General features: G+C 37.9%; 1 protein-coding gene across 2 annotated transcripts in view; it reads left to right on the forward strand.

Annotated features, from left to right (window-relative positions):
• Nucleotides 1-19,388, forward strand: part of maea (macrophage erythroblast attacher, E3 ubiquitin ligase) — a 44,260-nt gene that overhangs the window by 6,045 nt on the left and 18,827 nt on the right. For both annotated transcript variants that reach the window (XM_088630959.1, XM_088630964.1), the window contains exon 3: nt 9,569-9,772. In XM_088630959.1, coding sequence (XP_088487085.1) covers nt 9,569-9,772 — 204 coding nt within the window. The remainder of the gene's footprint in view (nt 1-9,568; nt 9,773-19,388) is intronic.

Genomic DNA, 19,388 nt, shown 5'->3' on the forward strand with positions numbered 1-19,388 from the left:
CCAAATGTAACTGGAATTTGTGTTCTCCGGTACACAGTTGAAAAAATATATTGGAGTGTTCTTTAGGTAACGGTGGTTAATATTCATGGTCCAAACCAGTTACTCAAACGCTGTATTTCAGTTGTATAGCAAAACAAAATGGGGATGTGTGAGATGAATCTCAAATGGATTGGAGTAACACCTTAATTTAATAGACTAATAGGGGCAAAACATTGTCTATTAATGGCTATGTCTGTTTTACAGTGTCCTTGTAAACAAATTCTGACTCTTGCAAAATTTTCACATTTTGTTTCTTTAAAATTTGCAATCATTACTCTTTGAAGTTTACACAACCTACACAACACATTCAAATCAAAATACACAACGATGTGATGTGAAATATGAAATAAGTAACCTGATAATTTATACAAAGGTGGAAAAGTCATGATTGTGTATGTATTAAACCTCTTCCTAATGTAAACCTAATTTCATTTAGGATTTAAACTTACTTTAATGAACCACAAAGGGGATTGGCCTCTATCAGTGTGCAATAGAGGTTCACTTGATTTCAGAATAAATACACTTATATTCGTAATGTCCTTCAAATAAGTAGTGAATCTCAAGCAAAAATTCTATGAAGAACTGGGAAATTTCAAAATGGTGTTAAAGGAAGACGCATTAGAAGAAGATTATAAAAATTGGCAAAAGAGAATGAATATCCTATTTAGCATGGTGAAGGTGACAATTAAGAAGTAGAGTGTGTATTATAATACACAGACACTGCCTAGTTCCTTTGTCGCTATGTTCCTCCGAACAGAACAGCTGGGCATGTAGAAACTGAGGATGCCGCTGTGAGACCAACTGTGTCTGAAAGAGCTACATAGTTCAGTTGTTGAAAAGGGAGACATTGCCGAGATGTCCACGTGTTAAAATATTTCACAAAATCAACACCAGTGTGATGGCAGCATCATGCTATGTATATAAAGTCATGTAAAAAAGAAAGTACACCCTCTTTCAATTCTGTGGTTTTATATATTGGGACATAAAAAATCATCTGGTACTTACCAGGTCCTAAAATTAGGTAATTCTAACCTTGGGTGACAAACAACGCTACGGATTCCACTATGTCATTATTTGCAAAAATAAGCCAACATGCAGAAGCCATGTGTGAAAAAGTCTGTACACCTCATGATTCAGTAGCTTGTAGAACCACCTTTAGCAGCAATAACTTGAAGTAATCGTTTTCTGTACAAGTTTCAGTCTCTCATGTCGTTTTGGATGAATTTTGGCCCACTCTTTACAACATTGCTTCAGTTCATTGATGTTTGAGGACATTCGTTTATGCACAGCTCAGCTGCCACAGCATCTCAATGGGGTTGAGGTCTGGACTTTGACTTGGCCATTCCAACACCTTGATTTTTTTTTTCTCTTTCAGCCATTCAGTTGTAGATTTCCTGGTGTGCCTGGGCTCATTGTCCTGTTGAATGACCCAATTTTGGCCCAGCTTTAGCTGTCGGACACATGGCCTCACATTTGTCTCTAGAATACTTTGGTATAAAGAGGAGTTCATGTTCGACTCGATGACTGCAAGGTGCCCAGGTCCTGTAGTTACAAAACAAGCCCAAATCATCACCCCTCCACCATCGTGCTTGACGGTTGGTATGAGGTGTTTGTGGTGATACGCTGTGTTTGGTTTTTCACCAAACATGACGTTGTGCATAATGACCAGACATCTCCACTTTGGTCTCATCTGTCCAAAGGAGATTGTTCCAGAAATCTTGTGGTTTCTTCAGATGCAGCTTTGCAAACCTAAGCTGTGCAGCCATGTTCTTTTTGGAGAGAAGGGGCTTTCTCCTGGCTACCCTTCCATGAAAGCCATACTTGTTCAGTCTTTTTCTGATCAAACTGTCGTGAACTTGAACATTTAACATGTTAACTGAGGCCTGGAGATCCCTAGATGTAGCTCTTGGATTCTTTGCAATTTTCTCTGAGCATTATATGGTCTGACCTTGGGGTGACTTTGCTGGGATACCCACTCCTGGGAAGATTGGCAACTGTCTTGAATGATCTCCATTTGTAAATAATCCTTTTCACTGTAGAATAATGGATTTCATATTGTTTGGAAATGCCCTTATAACCCTTCCCAGATTGATGAGCAGCAACAATTGCTTCTCTGATGTCTTTTCTCCTTGGCACGGTGTTAACACAAACCTGAATGCTCCAGACCACCAAACTGCCAAAAGTTCTGCTTTTATAGAGATTCCCAATGATCAACTTATCAATGGCATTTGATTAGCAGCACCTGGCTGCTAATTTTCTTAATTCCTATGGAAGCAGTAAGGGTGTGCTTAATTTTTCCTACATGGTTTCTGCATTTTGGCTTACTTTTTTTTTGTTGAATAAATAATGACATAGTGAAATCTTTTGTGTTGTCTGTTATATAAGGCTAGATTTGTCTAATTATAGAAGTTGGAGAAGACCAGACAATTATTTATGCCCTGATATGTAAAACCATTGAATTGTTTTCACATGACTGTAGGTCTCCTCAACAGGGTCTGGAAAGCTTGTTAGGACTAAAGGAAAAAATAATGGATCAAAGTACAAGTGAATGCTAGAGGTAAACCTGTTTAAGTCTGCTAAAGAATTAAAACTGTGGCAACAATATACTTTTCAGCAAAATAATGATCCACGGAACCTGGCCAAAGTTGCATTAGCGTGGCATAAGAAGGCAGTGGATATCATTGAGTGACCCAATGAGGTGCTGACTGGAATCCAATTGAGAATTTTTTGGGGAAAAGTGCTATCCATAAGCAATTTCCCCAAGCAATGTGAGAGTGCTTGAGCAAATCTCCCAAGAAGAATGGGCACAAATTGCAGCATGCTGGTCTGCAAAATTGGTGGAGAAAATTGGTGGAGAAGAAAAGATTTGTAGCTGTAATTGGTGCTAAAGGTACTTCCACCAAATAGAATTCATAGATGTGAATACTTATGCAATTAACATAAGTGACTTTAGCATGCTACTAGGCTGTTAGAGGCTTGCTGGACTATCAGCATCCACAGATTTGGTCCATTAGCACCAGCACCAAAATCATTTTACTTCTTTAAGGAACAGATTAGTTGTGTTTTGTTCAATCTTGCTCACTATGTGCACAATTCCTGTGTAATGATTTTTTCCACAATCACTTATATTAATTTATAGACCTATTAAGTCAGATGATTGGGGAATTTTTATTTGATTTTGGGCTTATTTGCTGTTTAAGCCCTGGCTAACTCTAATGATGGAAAAACTCATAATAGTTCTGTTTTGAATTCACTGCTCAGTTTGTTCTTAAATCTTTAATTTCCTATAGCTACTTCTAAGATAAGACTTTATACGTTGCAACCCGGAATCATTCAAGAACATTTTGCTGTGCAGTGTATGAATATGGGAAATATTTAATCAAATGAATTATTTACATATCCAGTGTTATAACCATAAACAAAGAAAATATGTCCACTGACTAAATTAGTGCTCACAGCTGTCCAATATGCGAAGTGAGCTGACTAGAATATTGGTGCAGGTCAGCAGTAGGTAACCTTGGGACATTCAGGATGGGCCTTGTCTTAATTTACTCATTAAGAATTTGAGCAGAATAAATTAATCTTTGACCAGATCTGAAATTACTTAATTATACCTATTAATCCTGAAGCTCAAAAGCTCGCTGGAAACTGAGTTGTTTCCTTGGCTAATTTAATTCTGTTTAGAGATTAGAGGCTACTTTCAATAAAGTAGTTTAGGCAGGCCATAGTGTAGTATATTGTACAGGTGTTCATTCTCTGAATAGATTCCCAGATGCCTGCAGCAGTTTTAAGAAGCACAGAAATTAATAGATGGGAGATTCCATGGTAATAGTCACTTGGCGCAGATGATTCAGTATGAACATGGACAGCTGGTCTTGTCATTATCTGAGAAAGCTGCTGACAGAGGGAGGCTATCTGGCAATTTCTAATCCTATTACAGCTCTCTACTCGGGTCAGGGGTGTCAAATGTTAATGTCTCTTTTTTTTTTTTTTTTTTTACAATTTTGTTCCACCTGTAAACTGTGAAATGTCATAATCAATTTAAAACTTGGACTAATTTAATTATTGCACTAATAGGCTAAATAACTGAGCAGAATACATTCTCAACAGAATAAATATGGATACTTCAGGTTGAAAGAAAGCAAAGCTAGTTCAAAGCCATGTCCAGCTGAGGGGATGATCACACCAGTGTGGAACTGAGGGACTAAAATGGAATGAAAACCAGGTGACCCAGAGATTCTTGAGGACAAGTTTGACTTTGCTGATTAGTTGGTTCTCTTAGGATACAGATCAGACAGCAGTAATAATGTGGTTTAGTAATGAGTTCTACATGCATGGCATTCATTTCTATGAGGCAGGCAGGCAGACAAAGAGCACTAACAATGCCATAGATTTGCCTCGGGTCCCTAGCTTATGCTAAAAATTTCACTGGGAAACTGCAGCAGTTACACTTTTTCTTCCTTTAGTTAATGAAAACCAGGTTAACAGAATTGCATGCAATCAAAACATCTAACTAAAGACAGTAAGTCTGCATTCGTTTTGCAAGCTATTCCTTTTTTTAGTAACTTACCCCCAGCTCCCAGGTTGTCTTTACCAGAGGTTTGGATGTATGGTTCCCAAGGTTTGGGTTCATTTGATGTGGCCCCTGGGCAGGAATGAAAAAGGAGGAGGAATTTCCTCTCTTTGTTCAGTGAGGGAGAGGAGGCTGGTTACATTCAACGTCCTTTATCTTAGTGTAATTTTAAAATGGTTTTTTTTTTTTTGCTGTGCATGAAGAACACCCATGTTTAACAATTTGCTTCTGCTTGGCTGGTCTCACTTTGTTGCAAGTCTGAACTCATTATTTAAATCAGCTGCTCCTTTTGTACCTTTCGAATTGTGGTGTATAAGGTTGACGCATTTTCTAAAGCGGCAGGTAGTGAGAGAGACAACGCAATTTATTTAAATTACCACACAGAAATATTATATTTTGTGTGATTTTTCCAAGGTCTATTCTGAGTCAAGGTCTAACAGAAAGATGTATGTGATTAAAAAAAAAAAACGAATTGCAGGAAGATGTAGGAAATGGGCTGTTTCTCTGGAGGCGAAGAGATTGAACAGTCACTACAGAAATGTTCAGCTCAGATCATTTTAATGAACATGCTTTTGGCATTTTTCCTGTGCTGCTTTTGCCTTTGGTTTGGGTCAAATTTGCTCTAAATATTAAAATCATTGCTCACCTTTTGAGTTTTTATGACTGAGCTGCCGTTTGAGAGAGATGATACTGCCGTTTTGTTTTTAACTGTGTAAACTTGCTTCAGGGTTTGAAAGGGGTCTGTATGGGGAAAAATGAGAATCCTTAACACCTCACTTGTGAAATGACTTGCTTTGTAATTAAGGTAGTTGAAGATGCATACTTATCATGACAGGACACTATACTGTAAACAGGCGCCGTCCTTCGGATGAGACGTAAAACAGAGGTCCTGACTCTGTCGTTAAAAATCCCAGGGCGTTTCTCAAAAAGAGTAGGGGTGTAACCCCGGCGTCCTGGCCAAATTTCCCATTGGCCCTTACCAATCATGGCCTCCTAATAATCCCCATCTATGAATTGGCTTCATGACTCTGCTCTCATCTCCACTGATAGCTGGTGTGTGGTGAGCGTTCTGGTGCAATATGGCTGCTGTCGCATCATCCAGGTGGGGCTGCACATTGGTGGTGGTGGAGGGGAGTCCCCATTACCTGTAAAGTGCTTTGAGTGGAGTGTCCAGAAAAGCGCTATATAAGCGCAAGACATTATTATTATTATTATTATTATTATTATTATTATTATATAGAACAGCTGCCACCTAAACAAGTTGTAATATTGTGTTTCTGGTGAGTGGCAGGTTACACCGGAGGCCTGGAATTGAACCCAGGGCCCAAGTACTGTGAGGCAGCAATGCTAACCACTGCAACACTGTACCTCTCATAGTAGTAATGAAGGATTTTAAAAGTTAATTATTGTACAGTTGCTAGAGTTGTTTCCATTGTATTTTGAGTGTAATCTTTGGCAGTATTATAACTGCACCAAAACAGCCTTGGGGGTACTGTCAGGTCCTGCAGGGAATAACTTTTTGACTTTGCTCTCCTTGGTCTAAGAAGCTAAGCAAGGTTGAGCCTGGTCAGTAGTGGGATGGAGTCCTATAAGGGAAACCAGGTTGCTTCTGTAGGTGGTACCTGTGGACCACTAGGTGGCAGTCTTTCCCCTGGACTTTAATTTTAAAGACTAATGCCCAGTCTGGTAACTGTGTCCTCAAGGAGGTGCAGTCCTTCGTATGGTTTGTAAAACCTAGGTCCTTACTGTTTCGACATTTAAGATTTTCAATTTTGTACCTAAATTCCACTCTCGCTTTGCATAATCTGACCTACCTAATGTTACTTTCAGTTGGTGAAGCAGTTTCTTACTTCTCTATTTGATCTGCTCTGTTATGGTCTCCTTCTACAGTATATGCAAAGTGCTTGAGGGTTTTTAGGAGTTTTATGTACCTTATAAATTCAAGGAATTAAATAATTTATTGCCAATTGCTGATGTTTTATAATGCTGTGACTTGGGAACACTGCTGTTTGTTAGTGAAATGAAATTCATTTGTTGCTGTTTCTTTCTAGTAGTACCTGTCTACTTTCTGCGTTGAGCCCATAGTGAGTAAGATTTCCGGTTAACTCAAGAGTTTTGTCATTCTTAACCTGAGTGGTAGAGCTTTAAACCGAAACAGGATCATGAAGAGCACACATTACAGGAGGAAGGAAGTGCAATATGTGGGAAATGACACACGAAGATCATATAGATGATCCCCTCTGTTCCTTTTAAAGAGTGCGAAAGGTTAGGTTCACATCATTTAACTTCTTTTTTTTTTTGTTAAAATTCCCAGTAATGCAGTTGCCTCTCAGACAAAACGTATGTGAACACAGCTGCCTTCCTTGTCCTTTATTACACAACTCTACCTGTTTTTTTTTTTTTTTACAGTAGGGAAGGGCTAATTTGCAATCTAATCATCATTCTGTATTACAAACTACCTGATGCTGCACCCTTACGTTTTGATGAGAGCTTAATTAATCCAGTTTTTGTAGGGAGCAGTGTGATCTGGTGTAAATGCTAATGCAACGCAGCTATTCTAATCTGAAAATGCAACCTGAGTGAGCAGCTCTGGTCAGCACTTTGCCTTTAATTAATTCCCAGTTTATCCAGCTGAGTCTGTTGGGGGGCCTGAGGGATATATCGGGTCTTTGCAGCTGCAGAGCAATGAAATTATGCAGAAATCCCACATCTCCCCACTAATGCCAAGCTGCCTTCAATCTCTCCTTAATGTATTCGCTCAAGCAGCAAGACCTTGTACTGTTGCTTCCTTTGGCCAGGATCCCACTCTACAAACCTTCAGTTTAGGTTAGTCTCTTGATTATTTGTTAATTGAATGCATGTTAGCTAAAAAGTTCAAGTATTTAGTTTTATTTCTGCAAGTTCTTCTGCATTCAGAAATCACGATTTCTCAGTTGCACTCTGTTCATTCCTGTGTGGAAGGGGGAGGGAATAGAAAGGGTTATGAATTCTGAAATTCATTTTGAAGTAACATATTACTGAGGATGAGCCAACAGGAATTATGTGAAAATGGGAAGTTTTTTTTTTTTTTGGCTGAACAGAAAGTAGTCTTTCAAAACGGCTCTCTTTATAACCAATGAAAAAGGCTTTTTTACAAGTCCGTACACTACAGTATTGGGTATTGGGGAAAACCTGTTTTTCCACAAAGACAATTTACCACTTCGCTGCTGCTGACTGTGTAGCACATTGTTTATTAGTGCTACCAGATCTCTGTAGAAAGGTTCAATTTCCCAGTCTTTTGTGTTATTTTGCATCCATGTCATGTCTCTCTTGATCTGATCTGCAAAAAGTGTATTCATTTAAACCCCCTCCTCCAGTGTCCTATGTTGTCTCTTTGTGAATATGACCCTTATAAAAATGAATGATAAAATATTATTTCCTTGTGATATTTTCTCACTTCTGTGGTTTATGCACTGTAGTTGTTAGTTTGCCCATGAAGCATCAATTCTTCAATATGAAGTTAACTGATCCCATGGAAACTATGAATGGTGTTTTGGTGGGACCAATGATGGTGTTAACACATTCAAATTTCAGACTGTGCTTCAGACATGCATATAAGTAGACTGGATGCCAGAATAGCTTTGTTATACCTCTAGAAGTAATTTTGTGCATTTGGAACATTTTTTGGAATATGTACAGGTGATCACCTGGTGCTAAGAATTCTGATGGTTCGGGGTGTTTAGTTTGTCATGGTCAGGTTGTAGGTTTTGAGAGTGGAATGGGGTTTGATAAGTTATGTATAGAAAAGATGGCAAGTTTCTTTTTGCCACTGCAGAAATTGCAAAGGGCATTCTACAGTCTTTAGTTGCTAATTTTCAAGGTACTGAATGTACAACATTATACTCGTTTTAAATGAAGTTATTAAAATTTAAATTACTAAATGTGGTAGAACTGATGTTTGTAAAATATAGAGGCAGGCGTGACACAGTGTCCCTAGGAATGTTTAAAATACATATGTTTTTATGGGTTTCAATTTGGGATCGTGGTGCTGAAGTGTAAATCAGACTTAACTAGTTTTTTTTTTTCCCTGTAATGACATCCATACATATACAAAATGTTATTCAGTATTCCTGACTTTTGTGTTAAATCTAAGCAGCATCGGTTTTGATTAATGTTTTTTAAATTAAAATTGTTCAGTTGAACTGGTTTGTTCACCATAACTATAATTGTTTTTATAGTGTGCTTAAAATCTGAAGAATTACCTTTCCACCCAAGGCTGAAGCTAACGTACTGATTTGGAGAAACCAGAGTCTCTGAATGTGTCCTTCGAGCAGAGTTCTCCTTACAGTCTTTGCAAGGGAAGTTTTATCCTTAATTAGGGGTATGAGTATTTAATTTAAGTCTCAGAGGTTTATAGGTTTAAGTATACAACAACAGGCAGCTGCTTTAAACTGAATGATGGTGATCACTTGTTTTTTGGACTTTGTAACTATTAGTGTAGCTATGGGTGAAGTATTGATGAAGTAGTAGTTGTTTTTTTTTTTGTTGCTGGGTATGAGAGGAGTTGAAGCCTTATGCTTTTTCTCTCGGCAGTGGTGAAATATGATTGGTCTCTTTTCCTTTATCTTTTTGTTAAAGTTTGATTGTGTCACTAATCAAGGAAGACAGGAGTGGCGTTTAAATATCCTCCCTAAGAAGCTTTGGCCCTGATTCTACAGAGAGAAGATGGAGCTGACCTCTCAAATATTAGTTAGTCTGACAGTCAAGTGACACGTGGCTCCATCCTCAAGACAGGGGGCCTGTTCTGACATGAACTAAGAAATCCATTCATCCAAATGACCAAACCATTCAAATTCAAATGCCATTCATAGGAGCTTTTCTTGAGCGGTGGGTTGAGTCCCTGACCAAATCCAACACAGTCTGCATCCGTTTGCTTGGTGTCCGTCACAGCGGTCTGTCTCTCTGTTGCTCTACCAGGCCGCCGAGTCCATCCAAGCTGAAGACGAGAGCGCAAAGCTGTGCAAGCGCAGGATTGAGCACCTGAAGGAACACAGCAGCGACCAGCCGGCTGCAGTGAACATCTGGAAGAAGAAGCGCATGGATCGCATGATGGTGGAGCACCTGCTGCGCTGTGGTTACTACAACACTGCTGTGAAGCTGGCCCGGCAGAGTGGCATTGAGGTCAGTAGCTGTAGATCTGCTGCTATAACCAGCAGGCATATTTATATAACTTTTATTTAGCTAGGTTGGCACTTCGGGAGAAGCTTGATTTACTTCATTTTCATTCATCAGCATAAGTGATGAGCACCCAGTAAGCTGAGGAATAAATGGTAACAATTTAGATATTTTAAACTGTGCCATTTGATCTGAGCCAATGGAGAGGGGCCGTTGCAACTGCTCCAGGGCCTCCTATGGTGGCTTGTCGAAGATTTTTTTTTCCACTAGCAAGCTATTATAAGATGCATGAGATTAGCACACACTTAACCAATACATCTCAAGGTAAAAACCCGAATAGATCACATTGATATAAGATTTTTTTTTTTAGTACTTGTTACCCTATGTTTTAAATGGCACTCTGAAATCTTCAAACACATCTGATATTTGTTGTAGTGGTAAAATGCCGCCTACTGGCATGACCGTCACCTTGACTGCAGAGGCTTGGGAGGTTGTACTTGTTCTCTGGTAACCAGGAGCCCTGGCCAACTAATCCAAACCCTGTCCCTGGTACTGCTGAGTCCGTTGTGCACCATTCTTTGGGGAATCCCTGTTTATCTTGGCTGGTGACGTGATTAAGGCTTGAACTTGGAATGTCTGGATCGTACATCTCAACAAAGAGAAGGAGCCATTATTGGCTGAGTCTCTTGGTTGAGATGTACAGAGCCTCATAATGACTATATTTACCATAGGGTCTAAAGTTTTATTACTTTGTAACAACTGACACTTCAATTTGAATGTCCATGAGTAGGGTATTTGTAGATTATAAATAATTGTTTATATGTAGTGACTTTATTATATCCAAGGAGAAGTTTGTTATAACAGAATGTGTGCATCAGCTGGGATACAATCCCTGACCTGTGGCAGGTGAGAATTCCAACATTGAAATACTAGTATGCTTAAACGTGCTAAATTAAAAACTAAAATCTTTGCTTTTTCCATTTTCTACAAGCATTTCAATTAAACTACAACCATTTCATTTTGCATTGCAAGGATATTAATGGCAAGTGTTTGTGGGAAATGTAGTTAAAATGAGCACATCAAAACTTCCAAAATAAATACAACAAGTGACCTGAGTTAAAGGATTTTATACAGAAAATGTTTATGAAGAAGATGAAATACTGTTTACATTATTTATTTTCAGCTGCCACTACCAGCTATATGAGCTACATTATATTTGGATTGTGGATTTAAAGAAGTAGTAGAACAGATTAAATGAAGATACCATTTATCGATCATTGGGCAGTGAAAAACTGAATTTGGAATGTGGAATAATACAGCAGTACAATTTAACAAGCTTTCTATGGACTAGGTTACTGTGAAGTTTTCTGAATGGCTGCATCTGTATAGCTTGTTGAGGTGTGAGCTGAGCTCTTAGTGCTTCATACAACTTCACATTAAGCCTAGGAAAGTTCTGCCTTTAAATAGTTGGCCACAGATTCCCTAATGATTTAGTTGTGAATTGCCTTTTGTCAACTCTGGAAAAGCCAACTTAATGTAGTTTGACTTCTAAAACCTAAAAATGTTTGAAGTTTCTTTATAGTTTTTCTTTTAGTTACTTTATGAGTAGTGATTATGCTGAAAAGTGAATCAGTTCTGTTCAGCTATGAAAGAAAATAAAAAGTACTGGTTCATAAAAATGTAATTTCCATATGGCTCTGCTCCAGCCGACTTGTGGTGATATACACCAAAAAGCTTCAGGATGCGTGTGGCATTTCTCACTCTTTATTAGTAATTGGGATGCAAACTGATATAATAAATATTGAAGAAATAGATCAAGTCTTCCTTTTCACATTCATCGATGTGTGCTCACTATCAAATTCTCATAACAAGAGGTGCAATACACACTCTGGGAACATCCCAATGTGAAATTGTTAGAATACATGAGGCTCGATCACACAGCCCCATTTTTTTGTGCCCTCGCTCTTTGTAGACTACGTCAGTTTTCACCTTGGATTCAACAAATTAATCTGGAATCAAGAAGCACTTCCTCACCTCCCCTATACATGCAGGTACCACCATCCCCAAACTGGGGAAGCTGACAGCTGAAAAGGTTAAATTATTCCAAAAATACCTTCAGTGAAAGTAGTGAACAACTAGACTGTTTGGATTTGAATTATGGAATTCATAGTTATACTGATAAAATGAGGCTGTGTTTATTGAATATTTTTCACTATAACAGGTGGCTGGTTACTTTTTCCATGTTCACTTTGTAACGTGTAAGAAAAAGATGGTCAACTTAAATATTATACTTCTCAGAAACAGTCAACCACCTTTGTAACATTAGTACCACCTTCAGTATTTAAATACAAAATATTTCCATGTCATGCCTTCCAGTCTTTGTCCGATTGCTTTTTTTGTCAACTCTGGCAAGGCCAGCTTAAAGTAACTTAGTAAAGAAACCCTAAGGATTCATCAGTCCACCATCACTAAACTATAATTGTGCTATAGTCTGGGAACCAGTCGGAGGCGGAGCTGTGGCTCTGTGGCTAAGGATCTGTGGCTGGAAGGTTGCTGGTTCAAATCCCACGGCTGACAGAGGAACCCTACTCTTTTGGGCCCCTGCGCAAGGCCCTTAACCCCCTGCTGCTCCAGGGGTGCTGAATGAATGGCTGACCCTGCACTCTGACCCCAAGCTTCTCTCCCTGTCTGTGTGTCTCATGGAGAGGAAGCTGGGGTATGTGAAAAGACAAATTCCCAATGCAAGAAATTGTAGATGGCCAATAAAGTGATCTTATCTTAACCACATGTAGTATCCCAGATAGGATCACCTGAGGGTTTGCTCCTGCACAGCACTTGGTTGATAAAGTGTTGAATCATTGAAGAGCCATAATCCCAACTTCAGGAAAAGTGTGTGTCCTATTCGGGCACCCCTACAACTTTTTATTTCTCGATATCGCAGTGCTTCTTTGCTACTGTTGTAAAGGCTCACGAACGTTTTGCTTCAGTCCAGGATTAACAGCATGCATTCTACTGCATTATGGTGATTTGGGGAATATATGTATATCGGCATCAACCACTTCCCTATAATGTTGGTAGTGTGACTTGACTGTGAATGTACCATTTGAGCTATGCTTCTGACAAACTTATTTCCGAATACTTTTAGACAGAATGGAATGAATGAATCTAAAGTGGTGCAGAGTATTTAGTCCTGATGCAATGGATTTTGTAACGTGACCTTGGTGTTGGGGTGTGGCTGTTTCATTGGAAATGTTGGGGAACTCATTTATCCTCTGTCAAAGAGAGATCATCTAAAGTTCAACTGCAGTACATGTTATATAGCAAATCAAAGTCAATCTAGAAAGACTGTTCTGTGTTTCACTTCAGCCATGTGCAATCAAAGATTTTGTTGAAGTGCAGGTTGATACTGATGGTATTTTTTATAATGTATTAATTAACGCACGAGAATATAACTATCTTGAATTATTTCTATTGTGGGCTCAAACATTAGTATGAAATCTCCAATATGCTAGAATGAAATGATCAGATATTAAGACTTTGCTTAAAATCTTCATAATTTTCAAAATGAAAGTGTGTTTTGTAATGAACAGAGTTGGTGCGACCACTTGCGAATTGAAAAATGAGAATGTGGGGAAAAGGCAATAAAATACATTAAAAGAAAGGCAATTATTTCTTTTTCAGTATATGAATGCTGTTGGAAACGTGCCCTGAGTCCACAACTGATCAGCAGTACATGAAAAATTACATTAATGTGGCATTTTTAATATAGAATTTGCTTCTAAACATGTTTTACTATGTCACTGATTCAGATAACCTGACATTAATATGAAAAATTGCTCTAATTTGGGAGAAGAAAATTTTCGCTGTAATATTTGTTGAAAGCTTTTATCTGGAGCTACCAACTTGCAGCAATTGCATTATAGCCATCTTCTCTGCCAATTACAGCTAAATGTCTTGCAGAAAAAATAAGGGTAAAGCAGTAAAGGTCAGATTTGTATTCAGTAAAGTAAAATGATTGCTGGAAATTTAATGAATGTGAAATTTGCAGATGCAAGCATTGCAATCGAACAGAACCGTAATTAAGTTGCGCCATATTCACAGTGTAAGATTTTAAGTGATACAATGTAGTTGGGCTGGTGTCGGACAACTGAGCAGCAGTTCAATTTAAAAAATCGGGGGGGGGAAAGTTATTTAATAAATGGCAAGAAATCAGTAGTGTTGTGCCCTTTAAAGAATTATATCAACACTTCTGAATTTAGAGCGAGTTACATTTAGAAATAACTGAAGGCCTCTTGATCATTTTGGATTTGATTACCCGCATTTCAGGTTTTTCCAACTGAAACGGTCTGCAGAATGAGTGGGTTAAAAGGGTTGTCTTTTAAACATGTTTTGTATGTTAAGTTCTTATACAAAACTATTTTATTTATTCTGCAGTGTATCTATTACCAGGTTTGTGACAATACAGTAAAAGTTTGAAGCAGACGTGGTGCTTGATATTCTGCATTAGTGGTCTGTTGCTTTAAGTCCTCCATTTGTTTTTGGAAAGGTTCACTCCAGTGGGGGAACAGGTTTACTCCATCTTCCCTCAAATAATCTGTTGGCTCAGTCTGTCGTTTAAGATCGCCAGCAGCTGCATTCTGATCATGTTGACTTCATTCCGCTCTCTGCAGAGTCTTGGTCTCTGCTACAGCAAACCTGTTGTGCCCTGTCTGGTAACTGCATCCTCCCTGAAAAAGCAACTGTACAAACATTGGGTCTGCTTCATCTACAGAGCTGATATACATCATTATAAGTGGAAAGCTAGTAGTGTGTGTTTTGAGGTGGGGGTAGAGTTTCTTTTGACTCTTGCTCTCACAACAGACACAGAAGTGAATATTATTCATGGAGGACCCTGACTTAACCATAAACGATCATTCCCTTATATATTTTGCACACCCTCTGGGTAATGTCCTGTTCGTAGTTTCACCTAAAGGAACCTGAAGTAGTGGAACAGGAGGAGAGGGGTGAAAAGAACAAAAGAAAGAAGAGGCCTTGCACATTGTTTTTAAAGCTTATTGAGATTTGCCAGTTCATGAGTAACACTTATGCAGGCCCAGAGGAGATATAAGATTTTACTGCTGTCTGGCCACACAGATGAGATACCTTTTGAAACATTCATGGCTTCTATCTTCGGATTTATTTTCTAAATGAAGCAGTTGTTATAGACAAAGCATTTGTCATTTTCAGTTTAGAATAATCAAAATATTGTCCATAGAAATGCTAAGATTACATCTTTCTGTCAACAAAGATGCTTCCTTAGTGTGCATCTGTACTGGTCACTTAAGTCTGAAATGGGTATGCTTAGTTAGTAAAATCTGCATTAGTTAAAAAAAATCAGATTAGCAGAATTTGTACGCAACGGCAGAACAGAATTAAAATATGGTCATCTCCATATTCCAATAGGTCAATGATGATAAGGTTCATTTAGAGGTTATTATCTCACAATTATGTCTGAGGCAGTTTTTTGCATGATAAAATGTATTCAGCATGTCATTAGCATCCAGAACAGAATAAAAAAAAACAACTAAAAGCACAAGTACTACGTCTCTCAGGACGTAACATCATGACATTTGGTCTCCTAATAATGAATTCGAGTCCTTTCATCTAGGGGTTGTTAGCAGAAGCCTTCTTTGAATGAATGCATATTCTTTCCATTAAAATACTACTTTTCATTCATGACCTAACCCTTTTCTTAAAAGAACTTTTCCTGTCAGGTAGGAAGAGTCAAAATCAAATTTTTAGATCACCTTTGTTTGTAAACCTTAAAGTGTATTTCATACTGTCTCAATTCAATGTAGTATTGGTTTCTTAGTTAAGGAAGTTAGAAAAATAATGGATAAATTCTCCATTTCAAACAAATGTTAGCAGGTAGACTGGGGATTTCTGTAGCCTACAATATAGTAACAAATTCAAGTAACGCAAATTGCTATAGTATTGGAGAAAAATGAGTTTCTTTGCTGTGATTTATTTATCATTGATTTAGTCCTGAATAAGAGAGGTTTGTGGCGTTTCCCATGAGAATGCAGAAACCCTTAATCGAGAGAAATGCTTTTCGAAAACTGAGGAGGTGATCTTCCTTTTCTTAATCCACAAATTTGTTAGAACAGAGTGGAGAGATGGTGGCGCTGAAGTTTAGCTGTACCCAAATGCCACTAATCATGTCAGCATTCTACAGTTTGAATATGCAGCACGTACAAGATGATTGCTGCTCTCTAAGCCTTAGGGGTCCTATGTTTTATATTGACAGTGGTAGTGTACTTACTGCTGTCTACAGTGGTCATGAGACAGGATGGTGTGTGTTGCCACAGATTCTAAGAACAGTGAAGGGTGTCACCCATAAGATGTTTCATTTATACTATAGAAGTATATAGACAATTTTTAAAATGACAAGTGTTTAGTGTATGCAGTATATCTTTGTTAAATGTGAAACTCGCAGGGTTTACTGATCCAAGAGCAGCTGTATTGGATAAGGTGGGCTGATTCTCAAGATGAAACAACTTGCAATATATGACTCCATAAGACCACGAGGCTAGGAAAAGAAATTCAAAAACACTTTTAGAACCACTTTAAGAATTCCTGCACTTGCTCCTTCAAGTTCATGCAAAAGTTTTTTTTTTTTACATTTGAAATATTCATTGAAGATCTCGGCTTGCTTTCATGTTCTCTAAGCACCTGTCTGCTCGATATTTCTTGCAGCTTCTGGAGAAAAGCTTTTCAGATTCCTGCGATAGTTGTTTCTATAGCTGTGTTTGAGACATTGCAAATGATGGAATCTTATTTGCGATGGAAGTCAGACTGCAGCTTCACCGATACACAAAAGCAGAAGCCGTCACCTAAATAGCCTTAGCAACACTTAGTGATGAATGGTATTAAGTTGTTTTCGAATCCTGCTTCTTGCAATTTGTTAGAATCATGATTCCCAAGTGGAGAAATCGCACTTCAGTGAGAACTTGATTTTCAAGTACCAGAACAGTGTGTGATTTTTCCTTGCAGTCATCCAGGTCCTCTTGTGTATTCTGTTGTCATGTCTGGAATGTGTTTTCTCCTCAAGCATTTATTTTAACCTTAAATCTGCTGAAATTAACTTATTCCCCTTCTCATTCTGAAATATGAGACCTTTCTTTTTCTGAAATGGCATTTGCAGAAAGGTGCATTCATTGGTCTGTTCTGTAACGCTGCATTCTTGAAAATCACTTCTTTCACTGAAGTATTGTGTCCTTGTAATTTGCCGTGTTAAACAAAGAGACTGCCTTTTGGTAATTAAAAAGAACAGAATTCTAAGAAGATTAGACACAATTGAAACATGTACTAGTAGAGCCCTTTAGCTAATTATCACCATCCAGCCTTCCTTTTCTGAATCTACCCTAACATTATGACCAGTGTCACCAAATGTTAGAGGATACCGCTAGAGCCAATTAATTATCGGCTGTGTGTTTTTGGATTGCTGCATGGTAGATTATTTTTAAAAACCTTATCAGTTACACTTGTTAGTGAGTGCTGCATAAGCAAAATGCTTTAATCATGTTTAAATCCCAAGGGGTTTTTGTTTTCCTCTAAAATAACTAGAGAATAACCTTCAAGCAAGAGTTGCTCTTTTACACTACTTTTGAGCCCTTTGGAAATGTGTTAAACTCTGTCCTGTTTTTCAGGAACTGTTCTTGCACTGTTGTTGACATAATTCAAAATTAACTAGACTCAAAATGGTTTGAGACTACTACTGCAGCATGAATTTATATTACACTGATATTTAAGTATTATTGTTCTTTTTCTGTCTAAACCTAGTCCATTAGATGTAATACAGGCACTGACTTATGATGATGATAAGGAAGCAAGTATGAAGAAACATACTATTAAAGATAAATGAATGTTGCAATTTGTCCTCTTCCAGCTATAAAGAGGTTTTTTGGCATTATAAGGGGCCTATAGTTTTGTCACAATGACAAATGGTAAAAGTTCAAGCTTTGTATTGAATGCTTAAAGTGGAAATATGAGCGGTTCTTGCCTCTTTTCAAGTTGTCACATCTGGAATTTGACGTGCATCAGGAAAAGAGGCATTTGCTGAATCTGAATTCAATTATTTGAGGGATCAAACTTCACGATTTAACGCATTATTTCACAGCGTCTTTTTTTTCAGTTAAAAAAATCCCGAACCAGCTTTGTTCCTTCTCCTTTAGCATTTACAACATACAAATATTTTGTCTTGTAACAAACAAAAGTTTTTATCACATTTTCAAGCTGAAAACCACATTGTAATGCCATCATTTTTCCCAGATTAAACAAAGTTTTAGTTCCCGACGCCCTTTGTTTTATTGGTTTCAAATCCCCTTCTTAAAAACTTCACATTGAGGTTCTCACAGGAAAGTCACTTTTTATGAGGAGTCATCCCAGTTTAGTTGAATATTAAAACATAAGATAGGCCACAGGCCATTAGGTCCATCAGCCTCATCTTGGTTTATTCCTATATAGTTCTGTACCGGTGCTGGAGTTCTGGGTAGGGTTCTGGACTCCTGGCCAGAGGCTTGTGGGCTGAATTCTGATGGCATGTTGCTGTTATACCCCTGAGCAAAGAACATCTTTCTTAAAGCCCTCCTGTATAATTGGCTTTCATTGACAATAAGAATTTGTTGACTTATCGGGATGAAAACTAAGATAATAACCTGTCTCTCCTTTGGAAGAAATGTGTAAACTGCAACCAGTACATCCATTGCATGATTTGTCTTGCTTCCTGTAATTTAATCCTTTTACTGCGTAATGAATTGGAAGGTTATTCTTAAAGTGTCAGTTCTCCAATAAACCAGTTTATGAATTTCCATTTTTCATTACATTTTCTATATGAAAATTACTTGACATCTTTTGATCAAAGTTTGGGAACGAAAACTTTTAAAAGCTGAAATGTCAAGAAGGTTATCTGCAGTTAATGGTATACAGTCATTACAAACCATATAAAATGACAAAATCATACATTTCAAGCATATTATGATGAACTACATTTGAAAATATTACCTCCAAAAAAACAATTGCTGTGAACACAATTCATTCCGCAGGTGCCTGACAGCCTCCACAACCTGGAGTAACACTGCTGTTTATGAGGTAGATATACTAGTGTCACATTTGAAGGAGATGTTTTTCAGTAACTTAGTTCCGCATTTAACGGTATGTGAACATTGTTTGGATATATTGAATTTCTCAGTGAAAGGATTTAATGAATTTAGACATCTGAATTGTAATCTGATAATATTCTGTAGCTTTGCACGTTCGTGTGGAACATAAGCTTATCTAGTGCTAAATTTTCCTCTGTTGTCAAGTACAAGCCTTTACCAGCAGGACATGTTTCTGAAAGATGTCAAATCAAAGCCTCTTTTTTTTTTTTTTTTTTTGTAGCAGTTCAGTGTGTTTTCAAGGCTGTTAAAAAAAAAAATGCCAGTTATTATCTACTGGTATTACATAGGAATGTTTTCATGAAGACATTTCATAACAAGAAGTGGCTTTGCCCTTTTTAGGAATTCTTAATTCCTTCACAGCATTCCGTTACACATATTCCTAACGACTTTAAGGCCAGATTGGATTCCTTGTGATCAGCCGT

Source organism: Lepisosteus platostomus, chromosome 1, assembly GCF_059453375.1.
Source record: "Lepisosteus platostomus isolate fLepPlt1 chromosome 1, fLepPlt1.hap1, whole genome shotgun sequence".
NCBI classification, from domain to species: Eukaryota; Metazoa; Chordata; class Actinopteri; order Semionotiformes; family Lepisosteidae; genus Lepisosteus; species Lepisosteus platostomus.